This window comes from Macaca nemestrina, chromosome X, assembly GCF_043159975.1.
Source record: "Macaca nemestrina isolate mMacNem1 chromosome X, mMacNem.hap1, whole genome shotgun sequence".
In the NCBI taxonomy this organism is placed as follows: Eukaryota; Metazoa; Chordata; class Mammalia; order Primates; family Cercopithecidae; genus Macaca; species Macaca nemestrina.
Genome location: NC_092145.1, coordinates 7,879,770 through 7,904,037, shown reverse-complemented (window position 1 = coordinate 7,904,037; position 24,268 = coordinate 7,879,770). Strand labels below are relative to the sequence as shown.

Sequence of the window (24,268 nt, the reverse complement as noted above, 5' to 3'; positions counted from 1 at the left end):
TTGCACCATTGCACTCCATCTTGGGCAACAGAGCGAGACTCTGTTTCAAAAAAAAATAATAATAAGAAAAGATAAAATAAACAATAACAGTATTGGCACATGAATAGATAGATTTGTGGAACAGAATAGAAAGTCAAGAAGCAGATCTATGATTATGTAAGGATTTAGAATATGATGACGTTATCATAAGTATAATAGAAAAGGATGGATTTGGCCGGGCGCGGTGGCTCAAGCCTGTAATCCCAGCACTTTGGGAGGCCGAGACGGGCGGATCACTAGGTCAGGAGATCGAGACCATCCTGGCGAACACGGTGAAACCCCGTCTCTACTAAAAACTACAAAAAACTAGCCGGGCGAGGCGGCGGGCGCCTGTAGTCCCAGCTACTCGGGAGGCTGAGGCAGGAGAATGGCGTAAACCCGGGGGGCGGAGCTTGCAGTGAGCTGAGATCCGGCCACTGCACTCCAGCCCGGGCGACAGAGCCAGACTCCGTCTCAAAAAAAAAAAAAAAAAAAGAAAAGGATGGATTTAATAAAGGGCCTTAGGACTGCTGGAAAAATTGTATCCCTACTCCATAACACACTGCAAAAAATATACTCCAGGTGTATTAAATATTTAAATTTAAAAAGTACAACCATGAAAATGTTGTTAGTATTAGAGTATGGAATGCCTTTATAGAGGTAAAAATACTAAAGGAAGAGATTGATAGATTTAATTACATATAAAATTTTAAGTTTCTGAGCTTCCCAAACACCATAAAAAATGTAAGGATAACCAATTACCTTGAAAAAAATATTTTAAATATGTGGCAGATTAAGAGTTAAGTTCTCTACTGTGCAACACAATGCGAAAGATGTAAGCTCACTGATTATGAAAGTTGCAAATTAAAACAAAGGATATTTTGTTTCATTTTGGCCATCAAATTGGCAAATAATAAAAAACAGAGAGGTTTGAGAAAACTAGCACTTGCCTGTACTACTGGTAGAAGTGTATTTTGGGGTAACTATGCTGGAGGGTAATTTGGACATATTCAAGCACCATGCCTTAAGAATTTATCTGAAGTAATTTTTCATGAATATTTGCAAATATATAAAGCTTCAACGATAATCATTGCAAGCTAATGATAATGTAATGATAATCATTGCAGTATTCTTTATAACATCAATAAATTTTAAACAACCTGAATGTCTTCTTATGGAGAAATTGCTAACTCAATTATAATAGAGCCATATAATAGAATTCTGTGACATTATTAAAGATAGTTTTGGGAAATATTTAATGCTATGGACAAATCTGTGTTATCCTCTTCTCTTATGTAGGAGGGAATTGTGTAAATAAGACTGAAAACCAGTTCCTTAAAATAGTGAGAAAGAAGGATAAGGAAGGTTTTACTGTATGTAAGGCCTTGATTTTTATCAATATATATGTAAGCCAACATATTTTCTAAGGTTTTCTGTGATGGGATCTGATTTAGTTGGAATACATACTGTTTTCAGCTCATCAATTGATTAGGCTTCTTAATACTGTTTGTCAGAGGCAAGTTTACTATTGTAAATCAGTTTACAACAATGGGATGTGTCAGCCTATAGCTTAGGCATTTGCAAATTTAACACTTTTTCAGTTTCACAACAAAATTGCATTCTGATTATTAATAATAAGTTGTTAGGAGATGAAAGTATATCTGTTAGCTATTTGACTTTCTATAATTAATTTAAGCAAAGGTAATTACTATTAAAGGGTCATTGAAAGTGATATATACTTTATATGTTGGGATTAATAATTTTACTTCTTCTTCAGGGCCCTCATATTTTGTGCTTCCAAGTGGGTATATCCTGCAAAACAGTGAAAACACTAATGGCCAATCTCTGGAAGAAGATTACGCATCGGAAGCTCTGCTGAATTTTTTCTTTCCAACAAGTAAGTTCTTGTTTGATTTTTTTCCCCCTCTAATGTTCTTGTTTTGAAAAGAGTAGTTAAATGTTTAGGAAGCAGTGTGGTGTATTGGCACTGGAGTGGGACAGAGCTGAGTTTGAATCCTGACTCTGCTCTTTGGCTTAGACAAGACAATCTCTCTGAACCTCAGTGCCCTCATCTTTGAAATGAAGATATTTACCACTAAGAATTATGAGGACGAACTGAGATAATATTTGTAAGGCATTTCATAAATGTATATTACTGTTTATAAAATACTTTTCCTTTGCAAATATCTAAATCTTTCACAATTTACCTGAATGACATTGCCTGAAATTTAGTCACTGACCCAGTATTGTGAAATTGATGTCTTCTGTGGCATTAGTGAGAGGGTACTGTGTGACTGATGTTATGGAATATGCCAGATGTTTCCCCATCTGTTTTAATGATAGAAATCCCAGGCTTCAAGTCCCACCGTCTTTTTGTGATTCTGTATATAATGTGTTTATCAAGCACATTATGACCCCTGAGAATTATTAACCACAAATAAACATGTTTCATTTTGTATAGCATGTGGTGCCCTTTCAAGGAGAAGCTTCGTATAAATTGGAATATGTGAAGTACAAAGATAAAGCTGTTATGAAAAATAATGCAGAATTTATTCTAACAAAATTTGATATACTCTATAAGCACAAAATTATATCTGTTTTTCATTTCCAGGCCTTACTACTGAATTCTTTAGTGAACTTGAAAAAATCTCTTTGTGTTTCTTTGTACTTGTTTCATTAAGTTTAAAATAGGCATCTACCAAGGCTGGTTCAACATTCGCAAATCAATAAACATAATCCAGCATATAAACAGAACCAAAGACAAGAACCACATGATTATCTCAATAGATGCAGAAAAGGCTTTTGACAAAATTCAACAGCCCTTCATGCTAAAAACGCTCAATAAATTCGGTATTGATGGAACGTACCTCAAAATAATAAGAGCTATTTATGACAAACCCACAGCCAATATCATACTGAATGGGCAAAAACTGGAAAAATTCCCTTTGAAAACTGGCACAAGACAGGGATGCCCTCTCTCACCACTCCTATTCAACATAGTGTTGGAAGTTCTGGCTAGGGCAATCAGGCAAGAGAAAGAAATCAAGGGTATTCAGTTAGGAAAAGAAGAAGTCAAATTGTCCCTGTTTGCAGATGACATGATTGTATATTTAGAAAATCCCATTGTCTCAGCCCAAAATCTCCTTAAGCTGATAAGCAACTTCAGCAAAGTCTCAGGATACAAAATCAATGTGCAAAAATCACAAGCATTCTTATATACCAGTAACAGACAAACACAGAGCCAAATCATGAATGAACTTCCATTCACAATTGCTTCAAAGAGAATCAAATACCTAGGAATCCAACTTACAAGGGATGTAAAGGACCTCTTCAAGGAGAACTACAAACCACTGCTCAGTGAAATAAAAGAGGACACAAACAAATGGAAGAACATACCATGCTCATGGATAGGAAGAATCAATATCGTGAAAATGGCCATACTGCCCAAGGTTATTTATAGATTCAATGCCATCCCCATCAAGCTACCAATGAGTTTCTTCACAGAATTGGAAAAAACTGCTTTAAAGTTCATATGGAACCAAAAAAGAGCCCGCATCTCCAAGACAATCCTAAGTCAAAAGAACAAAGCTGGAGGCATCACGCTACCTGACTTCAAACTATACTACAAGGCTATGGTAACCAAAACAGCATTGTACTGGTACCAAAACAGACATATAGACCAATGGAACAGAACGGAGTCCTCAGAAATAATACCACACATCTACAGCCATCTGATCTTTGACAAACCTGAGAGAACAAGAAATGGGGAAAGGATTCCCTATTTAATAAATGGTGCTGGGAAAATTGGCTAGCCATATGTAGAAAGCTGAAACTGGATCCTTTCCTTACTCCTTATACAAAAATTAATTCAAGATGGATTAGAGACTTAAATGTTAGACCTAATACCATAAAAACCCTAGAGGAAAACCTAGGTAGTACTATTCAGGACATAGGCATGGGCAAAGACTTCATGTCTAAAACACCAAAAGCAACGGCAGCAAAAGCCAAAATTGACAAATGGGATCTCATTAAACTAAAGAGCTTCTGCACAGCAAAAGAAACTACCATCAGAGTGAACAGGCAACCTACAGAATGGGAGAAAATTTTTGCAATCTACTCATCTGACAAAGGGCTAATATCCAGAATCTACAAAGAGGTCAAACAAATTTACAAGAAAAAAACAAACAGCCCCATCAAAAAGTGGGCAAAGGATATGAACAGACATTTCTCAAAAGAAGACATTCATACAGCCAACAGACACATGAAAAAATGCTCATCACTGGCCATCAGAGAAATGCAAATCAAAACTACAATGAGATACCATCTCACACCAGTTAGAATGGCGATCATTCAAAAGTCAGGAAACAACAGGTGCTGGAGAGGATGTGGAGAAATAGGAACACTTTTACACTGTTGGTGGGATTGTAAACTAGTTCAACCATTATGGAAAACAGTATGGCGATTCCTCAAGGATCTAGAACTAGATGTACCATATGACCCAGCCATCCCATTACTGGGTATATACCCGAAGGATTATAAATCATGCTGCTATAAAGACACATGCACACGTATGTTTATTGCAGCACTATTCACAATAGCAAAGACTTGGAATCAACCCAGATGTCCATCAGTGACAGACTGGATTAAGAAAATGTGGCACATATACACCATGGAATACTATGCAGCCATAAAAAAGGATGAGTTCATGTCCTTTGTAGGGACATGGATGCAGCTGGAAACCATCATTCTTAGCAAACTATCACAAGAACAGAAAACCAAACACTGCATGTTCTCACTCATAGGTGGGAACTGAACAATGAGATCACTTGGACTCAGGAAGGGGAACATCACACACCGGGGCCTATCATGGGGAGGGGGGAGGGATTGCATTGGGAGTTATACCTGATGTAAACGACAAGTTGATGGGTGCTGACGAGTTGATGGGTGCAGCACAGCAACATGGCACAAGTATACATATGTAACAAACCTGCACGTTATGCACATGTACCCTAGAACTTAAAGTATAATTATAATAAAAAAATAAATAAATAAAATATAATAAAATAGGCATCTACCAATGAGAATAGCAAAATAAAGAAGTTCCTTAAATAAACTCAAAATACTGCCATGGTCAAACTGAGTAAATAAAAAAGAAATCTGAGGTGTTATGTTGTATAGGCTGAAAGAATGATTTGAGTGCCAAAATTAGTCGCAAACAACAACAAATGATGAGTTAAGCTTTAAAGCTTATGAAAACAACAGATGCAAACGGTCATATACTTACTTTTAATAACTACATTGTACAGACACTGAAACCACCTGTAAAAATGGTCCGAAAAAGATATGTGCATTTCCCAAATATTTCTCCAACCTGGTGCAGGAAAGTGAGTCAAAATCAATTATATGAAGTAACAATTTTATCCAACAAAATAAAGTTGTTCCATTTTAATAGAAACGTCTGACCTAGGTTGATTCAAACAATGATTAAATATTTATAAAATGTACATACTGTCTTCTTTGAAGACAATAACTACAGTTTCATAAAGCGTGAAATATTTTTAACCAATTTATTTCCTCCCCCACTTAATTGAAAATAAACGTTCTTACCACTTAAGCATGAAAACAATGTTCATTGTTTTGTCATTAGGCTATTATTCATAAAATATTTATCTCTTGCAGATTAAAATGATAACCTTGACACACACTGGCAGGAAAGCTTGAGAGATCACCTGATCTTTCTCCTTTTGGACAAAATTATATACCTAAACCTGACAAAAAATTGTTCTACCTTTTTGATTCTTTAAAATTAGCAATGCCTCTTAGTAATTTGAGCCTGAAAGTTAATTTGTTTTTCTTTTTTTGAGGCAGTCTGGCTCTGTTGCCAGGCTGGAGTGCAGCGGCATGATCTCAGCTCACTGCAACCTCTTCTTCCCAGGTTCAAGCAATTCTCCTACCTCAGCCTCCCGAGTAGCTGGGACTACAGGCAAGCGCCACCACACCTAGCTAATTTTTTTATTTTTATTAGAGACAGGTTTTCGCCATGTTGGCCAGGATGGTCTTGATCTCTTGACCTTGCGATCCACCCGCCTCGGGCTCCCAAAGTACTGGGATTATAGGTGTGAGCCATCAGGCCTGGCCCATGTTAATTTTAATATCTAGCATAAAATCCATCAGATGCACTTAAAGTATAAATTATCAGCTGATCTTAGAGATCATATAGTCTAGTCTCGTCTATGATTTAACCCTAACAGTAACCATCTCTTTAGCATTTCTGGAAAGTGGTGTTTGAACAGTACCCATGGTGAGAAACTCAGCATGCAAGGAAGTCCATCCCATCGTTGAGTAGTCCTGACTATTTTCACCGTTTTCTGGGTATTTGACACCCAGAACTGAACACTCGATGCGATCCAACCTAGGGGAGAGGAGCCACTCTGGGCCTAGCAGAATTGAAGAGCAGATTACTTAGAATATAGAACAACAAGTAGGATAAACTCTCCTGTCTAAAATGTTTGGAAAATGAGTATCTAGGCAACTTGGTAGTGCATTACATTTTTTATCTTGCATAAGTTACTTTGATCCTTTATTATTTTTAAAACAGAGGTTGTAAAACTCAGTTTGGGAGTTTGTTGCAAAGATTAGTAATAAAGTGTGTAAAGCAAGGTTCCTGGCCCAAACAGGTGCCTAAAGAATGGTAGATATTATTATTTTTACCTTGGCTTCAGCAATTGCCAATCTTTAAAAAAGAGGAATGTAGTAAAGTATACTGAGATTAAAATTTGCATAAAACAATTATATTGTTCTTTGCTGATGTTGAAGTGCTTTAGTGATTATAAAATATCAGTTACTACTTTTAAGTTTGTAATCGTTGATAGTATAAGAGATTGAACCGAATCTATTCTGGCCTTAACACATAGACATACTGTGGAGGTTTTTCTTTTTGAATGAAAATCTGATATCGTGCTTTTTAGTTTGTATTTGTTTCTCTTATAAAGCAGGATATTATAGAAAATAAACTATTTGAGCTTGCAAGTCTTTTAGATTCAGGTATGTATGAATTTATTGCAGTTGCATGTGAATCTTGGTGTTAATGCCATAAATCATTGCCTGTTTAAAATTATAGAGTCATAATTTAAGGGTGAAACAAAGAATCCTAAAATGTATTGTAGTGCCAATATAGTAAGTGTTCACACAAAGTAGGTCAATACCAGTGTATCACTTTAGTCACTAGCAGCAAACTATGTAATTTTTACTTACATTCATTCTCATTGATGCATTCAGTGAGTTTCTGTAGCTTAGTAACGTTAAGTCAGAGGATATATGTGGGATCATTTTAACAAGGGGTTAGTTTTAAAAGCATTTGACCTGTTGTTATTTAATTCTTCTGTGTTATATTTGCATCACCAGCACTCATCATTGATTGTCCTTTTAAACTATCTTACCAATGATTTTTTTTAACAACTTGTAATTTTCTGCAGTTCACCTAGATTTGAAAATGTGATATTAAATAACTTAGTGGTAACTTTTAGCTGGTCTTATTTTCTTTTAGCACCCATCACTAGCTGTATATGCCATTCAATGCTTGCTTTTCTTCTTTGTCTTGCAATAATTATTAAATTAGGGAAAGTGCTAATTAACCATGCTGAATTCTGTTTCTTAAATTTCTGTTTCTAAAAGCTTGCGTTATGAGCGAAAATCAGGTGGTAAAGCCTTGTAATGAGCTGGAAGATCTTAATGAGAGTGAATGTTTGAGCTACAAATGTTGTTTTTCATCATTGGGGACCATGAGCTTCAAATGTTTTGCTCCATTAAGAGATGGTAAGTTCTTCCTCTTTCATTTATTTCTATTTTTTAATATTAAATAAGCAGATCACAATGGCATAAGTTCACATTTGGATTTCCCAGCTTAATACTTAAATGGGACTCCCAATTCTAGGGCAATGCTCCTTAGAAAGTCCTGAGGTGGTCACGACTCTAGTCAGGAGCAGTTTCTGCTTAGCCTTTAGATGGTGACTTTGGTAATTCAAAAATTAGTCTCATTTTTTTTTTTTTTTTGCTTTTGTCACTCTCTGTGTGTTGTCCTAAAGTTTCCAGGCTGTATGGAACCCTCAGTGGCTGAGAGAAGATACCGGTTGGGCATGCCTTAGCTTGCTTTTCCTTGCCCAGCTTTTCCTTCTAGGTAGAATTCTTCCCATTTGTCTTGTCTTCGACATCTCAGTATGTATCAGTGGACTTAGATGTTTCTTTTAAGGTCTACTTATTAGTTTTTCTTTATTGGGTATTTTTTTGAGATAGCGTCTCACTCTGTCACCCAGGCTGGAGTGCAGTGGTGACGTGGTCACAGCTGACTGCAGCCTCAACATCCAGGGCTCAAGTGATCCACCTGCCTCAGCTTCCTAAGTCGTTGGGACTACAGGCGTGCGCCAGCATACCCGACTAATTTTTAATTTTTTGGTAGAGACAGGATCTCCCTAGGCTTCCTAGACTGGTCTCAAACTCTTGGGCTCCAGCAGTTCTCCCGCCTCGACCTCCCAAAGTGCTGGAATTTATAGGTGTGAGCCACCACACCTAGTCTCGTTCTATAGTTTGTGAATTAGGTTCTTCTGAATACTTTTTTCTTTACAAAGTTTTGAGAACTACACCATCTGTTTTTGTTACCTTCATTTGGATAGTGGGGATGTATTTCCAGTTGCTCTCATGATGCATGGATTTGATATGATGAAATACTAACAAATACTACAAAAAGGATGCATGCAAAATAATATCTTAAGTTAATATAGTCCCTATTCAATTTATGGCTTTTTGTTGAACATGTAGTGTTAATACTGGAAACTAAAAGCTGATCATGAATATAATCTTACAATTTTAACACTGTCACATGTTATTTGTAATTCATTTATCAGTTTGGTCTTTATATTATGTATGAAGCAACATTTGGTTCTTGCAGAGGAAAAAATTTAACCATGACTTACAATTCCCCAATCACATTAGAATGCATTTTCCAATGAATATAAGACTAAAATATGCTTATTTCACCTGCGCATTCTTGATTCCTTGTTTAATTTAATATTTTGTAATTTGGAAGTAAACCTGCAGCACCTGGTTATTCCCAGACAGTCTCCCATCCAAGTACTAACCAGGCTAGACCCTGCTTAGCTCACAAGATCAGATGAGATGGGGCATATTCAGGGTGGTGTGACCATAGATTAAGAAGCTACTTATTTACCAAGTTAATGGTTCATAGATTAATGTGCTCCCCAAGTGCTCTAGGATGTACAACATATGGTCAAGAGAAAAAACCTATTTAGGGCCAGAGGAAGAAATATATTATATGCATCATAATAATCAATGATTGTACAAAAAAGAGTAGGATCATTTTATTAAGGCTTCATTATGGGATACATATTGAAAGTGTAGCCTTCAGTGTGTTTCAAGAACATTTCATGAACTCCTGTTCTTTATAAAGTAGCAAGGATATTTACCTGTCACATAAGAATACCTCCTCATTTCACTTTATTAACTGATAGTTACTTTATAAAGACTTTATGAAAGAACTTGGATTTACTTCTCTTGCTTAAGTTGTGAAAGTAACAGGATATAATTAAACCAACAGAGCCTAAACAGATGATGCGAATGTTTGGGCTTGGTGCAGTCAGCCTGATCGTCCTGGGATATCTGCCCATTTATTGCTGCTCTCTTTTCTGGAGGAGGTAGGCAAACGTAAACTTTTATTTGCTGGTTGCTAAGTATACATGAGTATTTGTGTATAGACATATTTATTAATATACTTCAGAAATATAGGGATTATGTTTGGGTTCTTTATGTTGAAAATATGGTAACTTGGGAAAAACCTAAAACTAGAGTTGCCATAATATGTTTTTAAAATACATGTTATCAGCCAGGTGTGGTGGCTCATGCCTGTAATCCCAGCACTTTGGGAGGCTGAGGCGGGTGGATCACTTGAGGTCAGGAGTTCGAGACCAGCCTAACCAACATGGCAAAACCCCATCTCTATTTTAAAAAATACAAAATTAGCTGGGCATAGTGGCACATGCCTGTAATCCCAGCTACTTGGGAGACTTAGGCAGGAGAATTGCTTGAACCTGGGAGGCCGAGGTGGGTGGATCACTTGAGGTCAGGAGTTCGAGACCAGCCTGGCCAACATGGCGAAACCCCATCTCTATTTAAAAAATTAGCCGAGCATGGTGGTGCACACCTGTAATCCCAGCTACTTGGGAGGCTTAGGCAGGATAATTGCTTGAACCTGGGAGGCAGAGGTTGTAGTGAGCCAAGAACACGCCACTGCACTCCAGTCTCAGCAACAAGAGTGAAAATCCATCTCAAAAATAAAATGTGCATTATTTTATTTTTCCATAGATTTTCTTCCTGCATAGTATCTATACATTCCCTCATCAAACAAATCCACAGTTCGAAAGAAAAATAAAGTAGCAAGCTTGGTGTGTGTGCAGTGGGGGTGGCTATTAACTGTAAATCAGAACAGTTCCTGGAAGTGTTAGCTTCCATTGAGTCATCTGCCATTGCTCTTTAATGATCATCTACCGTTGGGTCATAAAGCCTTGATCTGTCTTCAAGCCAACTGGTAAACAGATTTCTTCGTAGCATCTTATACAAAATGCCAATGGACTACCAGCATGATGCTTCCCAGTTTTTTTTTAAGAATATATATATTTATATATATATATATATAGCTCCCCACCTATGGGGACAGAGTGGGTATACAGATATAGAGCACAGTCAGGACTAGAGTGAGGTGAGTGAGGCACTTAGAGCACAAAGTTAAGGGAAGCACCCACGCTAAGGTTTGTGCGGTGCAAGGTCAGTGTTGTCACTACCCTGAGAATGAGTACCTCCTTAAATTCTCTGATAAAGAGAAGGTGCCTGTTGAAGGTTAAGCATCTTTGATGTTTTTATTGAAGTTAATGGGGAAGTAGTAGTTGAGTTACCAGAATATGGTTTAGATTTTGCAAGAAGAATTCGACTGTACACACTACCTTACTTTGGATAAAGATCGTCAAGGTGATTGGCAGTAGGAGTGGAATTTTTGACCCTTCCTTCTTCCCTTCAAAGGTTGATTTTTTATTAAAAAAAAAAAAACCATGAATAAACAATAAAGTAACATTTGCTAGAAATTGGTGGCTAGGAATATACCATGAAATTTAGAGACTTTCTAGGATAATAAGTTTGGTATGATAACTTCATTATGGTCCCTGTGTTATGCCTCTGCAAAGGAATTTTATGGGGGTGTTCAGGTTCTCTGGATTTTTTTTTCTCTAAAGTGAAATCCAAAGGATTATTCTCTGGATGCTAATATATTTCCTTCTTTCTGCATAATACAGACTGCTTGAGAAACTTGAACAATGTGAGTAAGTGTATATATTGGATACTATACGTTTTGGTTTACTATGTTTATTTATTTTACTATTTTGTGCAAGAGCAGTATGCTCCTTCTGTCATCTTGAGCTGACTATCATGACCCTTGGAGCAGGCAGCAGATTCATCTTTCTGCTTAGCTGAATTTCCAGGAACAATGATTGAGAGTGTATGGGCACTTTAAGCCTATTATGGTAGGCTGATTTTAGAGGCAAGGGGAATAATTGTGTAAGAATGGGGAAATCCCATCCCTGATACCAAACAAGGAGCCAAGTGCAGGCCAAAGTCTGCTTTTGCAGGGCAAGATATCTCCTTAGAATGATTTCCTTAACTCACTTTCTGTTCTCCATTTCAAAGAATAAAGAGATAGGTAAAATATTAGAGTAACTAAAATAACCCATAAAAGAGAAATAGACACAGCAGTAAAATCAATATGTGATGGCTTAAAAAGGAAAAGAAAGAAGCCAAACACAGTTGTTTGTCTAAATCAGAGGTACCAAAACCTATTATGACTATCTGCAGTAATGTGATTTGGGCCTCTTTTGGAAGACCTTTTTTTGTTCTTTCATCATTGGAAGACACCCTTAAGCTCCTCCTCCTGCTAAATCCTGTCTAAACATTAAATAACTGAGCATTCCTTTAAGAAAGAACTGTCGTAGCTCTTCTCTTGTCCTTCAGTTGCAAGCCAAAACAAACAATGTTTTGGTATTCCCCAACCTCTGCAATTTGGACAGTGCCTTTTTTTAAGGATCACCTAAGGAGCCAACAACTGGCAAAAGTTGGAGAGCTTAAAAAATGAGAAGTACTTTGGGAGACCGAGGCAGGCAGATCACGAGGTCAGGAGTTCGAGACCAGCCTGAACAACATGGTGATACCCCGTCTCTACTAAAAATATAAAAATTAGCCAGCCATGGTGACACATACCTGTAATCCCAGCTACTCAGGAGGCTGAGGCAGGAGAATCGCTTGAACCCGGGAGGCGGAGGTTACAGTGAGCCAAGATCATGCCACTGCACTCCAGCCTGGGCGACAGAGTGAGACTCCATCTCAAAAACAAAAACAAAAACAAAAACAAAAAAACAAAAATGTGAAGCAATTTGAGTTGGTGGGAGAAGTAAAAGCAGTGTAGGTGAAAAGGGTAATTACGCACCAGAGCCATATGTACTTCAGTTTCTGGCACCTAAGTCATTTTTTCCACTATTGACCATATTCATTCAATGTTTGCATGTGCCAGGTATAATGGAGGATACAGAATTTTTAAGACATAGGCCCTAATTTTAAGGAGCTTAAATCCACCTTAAAACAAATTCCAAGTTTGACACATTTAAATTACAATATAAGATGAAAATAATTAAGGACTAAAATGGATGGTAGCAATAACTTACAAAAGTTTTGAAGCAGTGGAGAATAGGTTAAGTGGGAGAGGGCAGGTCAGGCTTCATGGTAGAGGTGCCGTTTGAGGTCGATTTTGAAGGGGGACAGATTTGGAGTAGATGGAGGGGGTCCTTTTCACAGAATTAATTACATTCAGATGGTGGTCTTCTCTCTATAGACACCTTAACTGATTTCACTTCTGAGCAGATACGGCTTAATTTTTCCACTGGAATAATCTATAAATGAATCTGTAGTTTACTTCTAGTTGACTTGAGTTCTAGTGTGATATGAACCCGGTATACAGAGGACTCAAGTGGGCTTGAACTGGGTGCACATACAAAAGGAAGCAGAGAGCCTTAGTGAAAAACTTTCTAAGAATTTACTAATAACTATATTAAACTAACATATAAGATGTGTTTTGAAATTTATTGCGTCCTCAAGGTTATGTAAGATCTATTTTTATCCTAATTAATAGGGATCAGAAGCTTCATTAGGTATAAGTGCCACTAGTAGGCTTAAGCCTTCGCTTAGAGGAGAAGGAAGGAAAAGATCAAGTGGATAGCAACAAAAGGAAGCAGGGGAGAGGGATTCTAAGGGGAGGAGAAAAAGGGAGGTGGCTGAATTGTTTTTATAACAGCTATTACTGTAGCCAGTGACAGTAGTCTCAAGTGCAGTTTCTAATTCGGTTTCTAATCTTTATCTGCTTTTAGATGAAGTTTAAATCTGTGTGTATATGCCATTTAAACATCTGTGGATTATGTAGTGATATGATACTTGAGTGTGTCTGTAGCTTTGGTAAGGTGGAAAATTTAAACATTATAATACCATACCTGTTACATTCAGATGAAGTGCATTTTCATGTTCTTTTTCTTCCTATCAGATTGAATTTGTAACTTTGAATTAAGACAGAATTCAGAACTTAGTCTGAAAATGACAAAACTGTATTTTCTTTCAACTAATAAAATGTCTATTTTTTTTAAAGATTGCAGATCATCTGATACACAGATGATGTAAAAAGCACATCCCCCATACACTTTCAATGTTGCTACTTGCCAGATGGCTGTTACTGAAAATTTCTACATTTAGACAAATCCTGCTGCATGATTCCCTGTATTATAATTTGGTTTTCATTATGCCAATAGTCTTAGTGCCACTTATTTTCTTACAATGAGAGGTAAAGAACTGGGAATAAATGTGTCAAAAACTGCCTTAAAATCATCACCCATTGAATTTAAAAAATAGGCATTTACATTTTCAATTTCCCATGTTTGCATGTCTCATTATACTGTACAATATAATTAGTAATGTTATTTTGAAAAACTTTATGCAGTAATTAGTGAACTACTGGAAAGTTTGAAGTTCCTAGGATTATATACATCTGGATTCAGAGGAAGGAAATAAAATCTATAAATTTTGAAAAGTATGACTAGCCTCTAAGAACTTTGATAAAATATGTCAGATGAGAATGTGAGCAAACTGTAACTCTGTTCTAACATGAGTCACTATAGGTTTGAAATTTGTATAAAGCTGGTTCTTCTTGGACGCTGTTCAGAGTAATTTAATTACTGAAATAATAAGAAAACCTCATTATATGCGGATCATATGTCTGAGGTGTTCCCATTGCAAGGACTCCAAGGACAGCATTTTAGAGAACTCTGGCATAGTAGGTACTATTAAAAGGAACATTCTGTTGCCAAGTAACTAATAACTTCATTGCAAAATGAAGTGACCTTTTCTCAATTCCCATTCAATTAGATGTTTTTGTCACAGAGTACACTGTTGACTGCTCCCTTCTTGAAATTTTCCCCTCTTGGATTTCATTGTTCCTCTTAAAATTTTGATCCATCTCAGTCTGCTTTTCTTTGTTCTCCCAAATGTGGTTATTTTCCAAAGCCTTACTCTCATTTATCAGAGAATGTTAGAAATATATAGGAGGAAGACATTTTAAAAGATCTGTGTTCCAATTCTGCTTTTGCCATGTTTCATGGATGTGTTTAAATTCTTTGAGTATTGATTTTCTAACAAAATTATAGTAGAGACTTGAGTTAGATAATTTCTACGGTATTTTCTGATCATAGTATTCCAAGAGTCTCTGGGTAAATTACTCTTAAATCCAAATCCTAAAATCCTCACCTCTGTCTGTTCCATATTTCCAGTCATGCTCGTGAATTAGATGTTTTATCAGCACCTCAAATGCAACATGTGAAAAAGTGAACTCATTTTCTTTTTCTCCTAAAGCATCTCCCCTTGACACTTCTCCATTCCTGTCAGTGATTTCTTTAGTTTCCCAAGCTGGAACCTTAGAGTCATTGGTGACTATTTCTTCTCATTTATCCTCAATATATAATTTTTTCACTTACTCTTCTTGTAATTTTTTTTTGTTGTTGTTGTTTTGTTCTTCTTTGGAATGAGTCTGGAATTTGTCCCTTCTCCCATTTTATTGTTGTAATTTAGTCCCAGCCTTGAGTGCTTTTTCCCGTTCTAGGCAAGTGGCTTCAGGAGAGGGGCAAAAGGGGACTAAGGGTAGCATCTAAAGAGCAAAGGCAGGTTTCAGAGCTGAGAGGTCATACTTATATATCTAATCCAAGAGATTCTTAGAAGAGAGACACTATCTGAGATGGGGCTGCAGGTGGGGCTTGGAGGATGGCTAGGAGGTGGGTTCCAGAGAAGTTTCTTGGTACTTAAATAGGAATGTATGGCATTGGCCTTAGGTGAAGAGGAATTAAGGATACCTGCCAAACCAGTTTGGACATACACCTGGACTCCTAAGCTACTCCCCCTCTAATCCATCCTGCAATGTCTTGCCAGACTCATCTTCCTGAAATATCTCTATTTCATTTCATTATATCATTCAAGAACTTCTAATGCTTTCAATAATATCTGTGTTCCAGGCCTTGTGTTAGGTGCTGTGAAGGACAAACAAGCAAATCAGATTATGCTCTGTGCTCCCAGGGAACACATAGTTTATCTAATAAGGGACATATACAAGTATCTAAGGTAGAAAATCATTGTCCATAAAAGAGGTACAGGTAAAAACTTAGCATGTAGATGGCTTCTATGGAAGTAAACCTGGGATTTTTTTTTTTTTTTTTTTTTTTTAAAGACTAATTCTCGCTCTGTAACCCAGGCTGGAGTGCAGTGGCACAATCATAGCTCACTGCAGCCTCGACTTCCTGGGGTCCAGCAATCCTCCCACCTCAGTCTCCTGAGTACCCAGGACCACAGGCGTGTGCCACCACACCCAACTAATTTTTGTATATTTGGTAGAGACAAAGTTTCATCATGTTGCCCAGGCTGGTCTCAAACTCCTAAGCTCAAGGAATCCACCTGCCTTGGCCTCCTAAAGTGCTGGGATTACACACAGAAGCCAACGTGCCCAGCCCGTGGGTCCTGGGCTTTTCTTTACTGGGAGAGTTTTGTTATAGCTTTGCTCTCATTACTTGTTATTGGTCTGCTCAGGTTTTGGATTTCTTCCTGGTTCAATTTTGTTAGGTTGTATGTGTCTAGACATTTTTCCATTTCTTCTAGATTTTCCAATTTATTGGCATATAGTTGTTCAGAGTAGCCACTATTGACCTTTGAATTTCTATGGTATCAGTTACAATGCCTTCTTTTTTATCTCTGATTTTACTTATTTGGGTATTCTCTCTTGTTTGCTTAGTCTGGCAAAAGGTCTGTGAGTTTTATTCATCTTTCTTAAAAAACAACTTTTTGTTTCATTAATCTTTTATATTTTCTTCATTTCAAATTTATTTATTTCTGCTCTCATCTTTATTATTTTGTTCTCCTAATTGTGGGTTTGGTTTGATTTTGCTTTTCTGGTTATTTAAGATGTATCATTAGGCTGTTTATATGAAGTTTTTCCTCTTTTTATTATAGGTACTTATAGCTATAATCTTCCCTCTGAGTACTGCTTCTGTTGTATCCCAGGTTTTGGTATATCATGTGTCCATTATCAGTTGTTTCAAGAAGTGTTTTAATTTCCTTCTTAATCACTTCATTGATTCATGGCTATTCAGGAACATATTGTTTAATTTCCATATATTTGTATAGTTTCCAAATTTCCTCTTGTTATTGATTTCTAGTTTTATTCCATTGTGGTGAGAGAAGATGCTTGTTATTGTTTTAATTTTTTTCAATGTTTTAAGGCTTGCTTTGTGACCTAACACACAGTCTATCCTTGAGGATAATTCATGTGCTGGGGAAAAAAGGTGTATTCTGTAGCCATTGTATGAAGTTTTCTCTAAATATCTATTAGGTCTATTTGGTGTACAGTGCAGATTAAGTCTGATGTTACTTTGTTCATTTTCTGTCTGGAAGATCTGTCCAGTGCTGACAGTAGGGTATTGAAGTCACTAGCTATTATTGTACTGGGGTCTATCTCTATCTTTAGCTCTAATACTATTTGCTTTATGTATCTAGGTGCTCCAGTGTTGGGTGCACATATATTTACAATTGCTATATTCCATTGCTGAGTTGACCTCTGTCATTATTTGGTGACTGTCTTTGTCTCTTCATATACTTTTGTTTTGAAATGTATTTTTTCTGATGTAAGTATAGCTACTCCTGCTCTGTCTTGGTTCCCATTGGTATGGAATGTCTTTTTTTCATTCTTTTATTTTCAATCTATATGTATCTTTCTAGGTGAAATGTGTTTCTTGTAGGCAACTGATGATTTCATTGATATGGAATGTCTTTTTTCATTCCTTTATTTCCAGTCTATATGTGTCTTTATGGGTGAACTGTGTTTCTTCATATAGTTTTGTTTTGAAATATATTTTTTTCTGATGTAAGTATAGCTACTCCTGCTCTGTCTTGGTTTCCATTGGTATGGAATGTATTTTTTTCATTCCTTTATTTTCAATCCATATGTGTCTTTTTAGGTGAAGGGTGTTTCTTGTAGGCAACTGATGATTGGGTCTCGTCTTTATATCTATTCAGCCACTCTATGTCTTTTGATTGGAGAGTATAGTCCATTTATATTCAGTGTTATTATTGGTAAGTAATGACTTACTTCTGCCATTTTGTTATTTGTTTTCTGGTGGCCTTGTGGTCTTCTCCTTCTACTTTCCTTCCTTCCTGTCTTCCTCTAGTGAATGTGATTTTCTCTGGTGATATGATTTAGTTTCTTGCTTTTTATTTTCTGTGAATCCATTGTATGTTTTTTGATTAGACGTTACCATGAGGCTTGCAAATACTATCTAATAACCTATTATTTTAAGCTGATAACAACATAACATTGTTTGCATAAACAAACAAGCAAAAAGGAAACTAATAAAAACTTTACATCATAGCTTCATCCCCCAACTTCTAAACTTTTTGTTGTTTCTGTTTATATCTTATAGTAGTCTATGTTTTGAAGAGTTGTTGCAGTTAATATTTTTGATTGGTTCGTCTTTTAGTCTTTCCACTTAAGAGTGGTTTATACAACAAAGTTACATTGTTATAATATTTTGTGGTTTTCTATATACTTATTGTTACCGGTGAGTTTTGTGCCTTCAGATGATTTATTATTGGTCATTAACATCCTTTTCTTTTTCGTCAAAGTATTCACTTTAGCATTTTGTGTAGGACATATCTGGTATTGATGAAATCCCCCAGCTTTTGTTTGTCTGGGAAAGTCTTTATTTTTCTTCATGTTTGAAGGATATTTTCGTTGGACATACTATTCTAGGGTGAAGGAGTAGTATGTCTTATTTTTCCTTCAGCACCTTATATGTATCATGCCACTCTCTCCTGGCCATAAGGCTTCTGCTGGTAACTCTGCTGCCAGACTGACTGGGGCTCCATTGTGTGTTGTTTGTTTCTTATCTCTTAGTGCTTTTAGGATCCGTTGTTCATCCTTGACCTTTGGGAGTTTGATTATTAAATGCCTTGAGGTCATCTTCTTTTGGTTAAATCTGCCTGGTATTCTATAACCTTCTTGTACTTGTATATTGATATCTTTGTCTAGATTTGGGACATCCTCTGTTATTATTACTTTGAACAAACTTTTACCTCTATCACCTTCTCTACCTCCTTTATAAGGCCACTAACTCTTAGATTTGCCCTTTTGAGACTATTTTCTAGATGTTGTAGGCATGTTTCATTGTTTTCTTTATTCTTTTTTCTTTTGTCTCCTCTGACCATTTTAAATGCTATTAATGTATTTTAAAATAGCCTATCTTCAAGGTCACTAATTGTTTATTCTACTTGATCAATCTGCTATTAAAAAACTCTGATGCATTCTTCAGTATGTCAGTTGCATTTTTAACTCCAGAATTTCTGCCTGATTATTTTTAATTATTTCAACCTCTTTGTTCAATTTATCTGATATAATTCTGCATTCCTTTTCTGGGTTCTGTTGAATTTCTTTGTGTTTCCTCAAAACAGCTATTTTGAATTCTTTGTCTGAAAGGTACTATGTCTCTGTTTCTCCAGGATTAGTCTCTGGTGCCTTATTTAGTTCATTTGGTGATTTCACATTTTCCTGGATGGTCTTGATGCTTGTGAATGTTCGTCTGTGTCTGGGCATTGAAGAGTTAGGTATTCATTGTACTGTTCACTATCTGGGCTTGTTTGTACCTATCTTTCTTCGGACAGATTTCCAGGTGTTCTAAGGGACTTGAGTGTTGTTATCTAAGCTGTATTTGCATTAGGAGGCATACCAAATTCAGTGACACTGTGGCTCTTGCAGACTTGTAGAGGTATTGCCTTAATGGTCTTGGATAAAAAACAGAATAATTCCCTGGATTACCATCAGAGGCTCTAGTTCTCATCCTTTCCTTTTCCCCAATCAAATGGAATCTCTCTCTCTCTGGGCTGAGCTGCCTGGAGCTTTGGGGTGAGGTGACCCAAACGCCACTGAGGCCACCACCACTGGGACAGCACTAGGACAGACCTTAAGCCAGCACAGCACTAGGTCTTGTCCAAGGCTCACTGTAATCACTACCTGGCTATGTTTGCTCAAGGCACTGGGACTGCTGTTTGTAAACAGCAGGTGGCAAAGCCAGCCAGTCTTGTATCCTTTCCTTCAGGGTGGTGAGTTCTTGCAGGCCCCAGGCATGTCCAACGGTACTTTCCAGGAGCCAAGAACTAGAGTCAAAATCTTAGAAATATACCTAGTATTCTGTTGTACTGCAGGTGATCTGGCACTCACCACAAGATGCAGTTCTTCCCACTGTTTCTTCCCCTTTCTACAGGTGGAAAAGCCCTACCTTGTGGCAACCACCACTGCAGGCCCACTGAGAGTACTGCCAATGTTCTCTTAAAGCCCAAGGACTCTTCTGTCTGCTTGTGGTGAATGTTACCTGGCCTGGAACTCACCACCCTTCAGGGCAGTGGGCTCCCCTCTGGCCCAGGGCAGGTCCAGAAATGCCATCTAACAGCCAAGGCCCAGGATTGGGTACCCTAAAAGCCCACTTGGTGCTCTACTCCCCTGTGACTAAGCTGGTAATTAAGGTTCAAGACAAAGTTCCCTTTACTTTTCCCACTGCTTTTCTCAAGCAGGAGTCTCTCCCTGTAGCCACAACAGCTGAGGATGTGCTGAGTCACACCTGCATTCAGCAAGTCTCAAAGTCTCACCCAAGGCTCACAGCATATTACCTAGGTATCACTGCTTGTTATTCAGGGCCCGAGGGCTTTTCAGTCAGCAGGTCCTGCCAGGACTGGATCCTTCCCTTTAAGGCAGTAGATTCTCTCCTGGTTCAGGGTATATCTAGAACTGTCATCTGTGAGCTAGGGCATGAAAAGGGGACCTCTTGACTCTGACTGGTGCCCTTTCCTGCTGTGGCTGAGCTGATATCCAAGATGTAAGACAAAGTCATCTTCACTCTTCCCCTTCCTCTTCTGAAACAGATGGAAGGAGTCTCTTTTGGAGCTGTGAGTTTTGCAGCCTGGAGTTAGGGGAGGGGTGGCACCAGCATTCCCTTAGGCACCCTGGCTAGTGTATCAGTAGGTTGTGTGCCTCCTAAATCCACTGATTCTTAGCCCAATTCAGCACTAGGACTCACCTAAGAATTGCAGTCCTTGTGGCCTAGACTGCCTTTCAAGATTATTGAGGGCCGCAGTGAACTTTTGGCCCACAGTGGCAAGGCTTGCCAGATTCAATCCTGACCACTGGGATGGGTGGTTCCTCTCTGGCTAGGTCTGGTTTAAATAGTCCCCCTGTGAGTGGGCATCAGCTGAGTTCAGCCTGGTTTTGCTTTCTGCTTTGACAGGGCAGCTCTGAGTTCAATGTCATGTCTCACAATTGCTGCACTCTTTCTCTCCCAAGTGCACAGATTCTTTTTCTGTGCCATGCAGCCACTGCTGGGGGTAGGGGAGAGGTGGCATTGGCAATTCAAGACAGTCTTTCGTACTTTTGTTAGTACTTCTTTCAGCTATATGAAGGTAAAAGCAAGTACTCTGAGTGCTCCCCTGATTTTTGATTCTTATGAAGGTGCTTTTTTTTTTTTCTTTCTGTGTAGATAGTTGTTAAATTTGGTGTTCCTATGGTGGGGTAGGATGGGGATAATTGTTAGAGTCTTCTATTCTGCCATCTTGCTCTGTCCTCAGGCCATTTCTTTCTTTCTGATCAGTTATGTTAAACTCTTGAGGTTCCAAAACACCCAACAAATTTCTTCAGTGATGTATGTTTTTGTTTCTTTGAGCCCCTAGCCTCAGAGTTCCCTGATGTACTCAATTCTGAGGAATTGCCCCTTTACTCATCATTGGCCACCCAGTTTCATGCCCACATCTTGAACATTGTTATTCACTAAAAATTGAACCTCTGAGTCTCTGAAATCTTAAAGTTCAAAATCCTACCCTTTGACCATAGGTTCCTTGTCCTCTAGCTTTTTCTCTGCTTTTTTTTTTTTTGCTGGACCTGTTATTTAACTCATTGAGGCCTCCAGCCTCTTTAACTCTCTTTTTTCTCCTGGTCTGCCATCTTCCTAACATCATCTGCTTTTTTTTTAAATCCAGCCTGGATCCCGTAGTCTAGTACTTTAATCCATTCTTGTTTCCGGTCTCCTTGTTTCATTGAAACTGAATCCATACCACTTCTCTGCTCTTAGATCTAGGCTCCTGGGAATTTTTAGAAGAAAAAAATGTCCCACAACTATGTGGATCTGTGTCATTAGAAATTTCCAGTGAGCTCACTTAACATTTCCAGCCATGCTACTCTACTTGATGTTTACAAACAACATGCCATCTTGCCACTCTGATTCTCATAAAGTGTATCTGCTGACTGAAATGCTCTTATGCATCTCCCCACCTCCACTTTTCTTTATCTGGCTCTCTCTACTCAGGCTGCAGGTCTCATCTTAGATGTCACCTCTTCTAGGAAGCTTACTCCAAACCTCCTGCACACATTGGGTCAAGCTTCTTCTTGTCTGCCTTCTACCAATCTCTGATTACCTCTACTTGAACTTATCTCAATGTAATATTGTTTGTATATCTACTTTCCCTTCTAAATTTTAAGCTCCTCAAGGACAGGTACCATATCTTATTCATGTTTATGTCTCTAGTACTTAGAATAATGTTTATTTAATAAATGAGCAAATATATCAGTGAGTGAATGAGTGTGCAAGAAATTGACCTTTTCAGTGTGAGTATGCTGGCCATGATATATAACACTTCATATGAAAAGAAGAAAATCACCTCTAGTACACTGAAAAATCATTTCACTCCTACTCTCTCCCTTGGACATTTTCACTGGATGTTAGGTGGAATAGCTAACCTTGGATCTCAGTAGTAAATGTTAGTCATATAGCCAGTTAGTGATGAGGCTGAACAAAAACCAAGTCCTCTGAAACCTAGGCCGGTTTTGAAATAATAAGGCCGTGTTGCTTTTATGTTGATAGTTAAGGTGAAATGTACATGACCAAATTTAAAATAAATCTGTGGATAAAGAAGACATAGTCATTTTAATTATATAAAATAGGATATATTGACATCACAGCATTAGAAAAAAGCATAAGTTCTCAGTTTCTTCTCTAAAATCCTGAAATTCAAAAATTTCTGCAAACCTAAAAATTTTGTTTTATTCATTTTGTGACAAATCTGGACTGAGATTCCTTCTAGTCATTATTTAATTCTTAGAGTGAATATTCATATATTTTGTTGCAGAAATGTTACTGTGTTTGATTATGAGATGCTACCCCAGACCCCATGGGAATGTCATGTAATATTCAATATATGATGTCATATTACCTTTCTAAAATCCAAAATAATCTGCATTCTCAAACACATCTGGCCCCAAGGGACTGAGAACTGTGTAGTTCTTTCAGTTATTATTTTTTTAGACTGCAGGTAACAACATGGCAACATAAACAGGCCATAGATAAATCATATAAATATATTTTTTGCCTTCACTTACCATTTCGTTTATGCCAGGAGACATTTTTATGATAAATTGGGAAAGAATTTCTTTGTTCCACATTTGTCTAACCTAGTGGAGCTCAGTGTCAACCCAGTAATACAGTTTTAGGGTAGAAAAGTTAGTATTATCTTCAAAGTCATAATTTCAAAGGCAGACTTATGTATCTCTGGGACCCACATGCTCAGAACCTTGTTTTTCTGTACAGCTAAGTAGCACTTACAATGTCCTTGTATCTTCTTCTGTATGCTACCTAGCTTGAGCTGAGGATAGGATTATTTATCTGTCATTACCTCTTCATCATATTGTGTGCAAATCTTTCTCTCTTTTTTTCTATCTTTGGATTTTTCTCTTTGCTTAACTCTGCCATGAACATTACTATTTTTTTTCTTCTTGGCTTATGTTTAGTTCTTTAGAAAGTAAAAGCCCTATAAGCATAAAAATCAACAAACATTTCTTGATAAAAATCAACAAACATTTCCATTTCCTCTGTGGGATATAAAAAGTGATAAGGTAAGGTTCCAGTCTGAAGGAATTTACAAGCTTTGAGGAGAGAATGAGACAGGTTAGTGTAGTAGGAGAGAGATTGTACTTTAGATTTAGGTAGATCTGGATTTGAATCCTGCTTCTACTACTGAGTAGTTTGGTGACCTCGACAAGTTACTTTCCCGCTTGGTGCCTCAGTTTCCCCATATGAAAAATGGGAATGATAGAAATAATACCTGCCTCATCAAGTCGTTATGAAGATTAAATGAGATCATGCACATGACATGCTTATATACAGGCCTTGGCACATAGGAAGTTTATCATACCTGCTACTAGCCATTATTCATGAACACTGCAAAGTGGTCTAATGGAAAAAGCTTGTACTTCAGAGTCAAACAGACCTACCTTTAAATCCTGGCGTCTCCATTACTAGTTATCTGTGACCTTGGGTGAATTATCTTACCTCTTTAAGCCCCAGTTTAATCATTTGCAAAATAGGAAACACACATTCTAGGGTTGTTGGAGGATTTAATGAGAAAGTATATAAAGCACTTAGTGAAGTTCTTGGCATGTGGTAGCCTCTCAAGTGCCCCTTTACCAACTGTCCACACAAATACAAGGAGGTACGAGATTGTATACCCAATGACAACAGGAGTAAGTGAA

At 37.5% G+C, this 24,268-nt stretch overlaps 1 protein-coding gene across 1 annotated transcript in view; it reads left to right on the top strand.

Annotated features, from left to right (window-relative positions):
* LOC105485068 (FMR1 neighbor) overlaps positions 1–24,268 on the top strand; it is a 47,045-nt gene that overhangs the window by 20,526 nt on the left and 2,251 nt on the right. Inside the window, exons 2-4 of the mRNA XM_011747259.2 lie at positions 1,796–1,915; positions 7,693–7,833; positions 9,629–9,725. Coding sequence (XP_011745561.2) covers positions 1,796–1,915; positions 7,693–7,833; positions 9,629–9,725 — 358 coding nt within the window. The remainder of the gene's footprint in view (positions 1–1,795; positions 1,916–7,692; positions 7,834–9,628; positions 9,726–24,268) is intronic.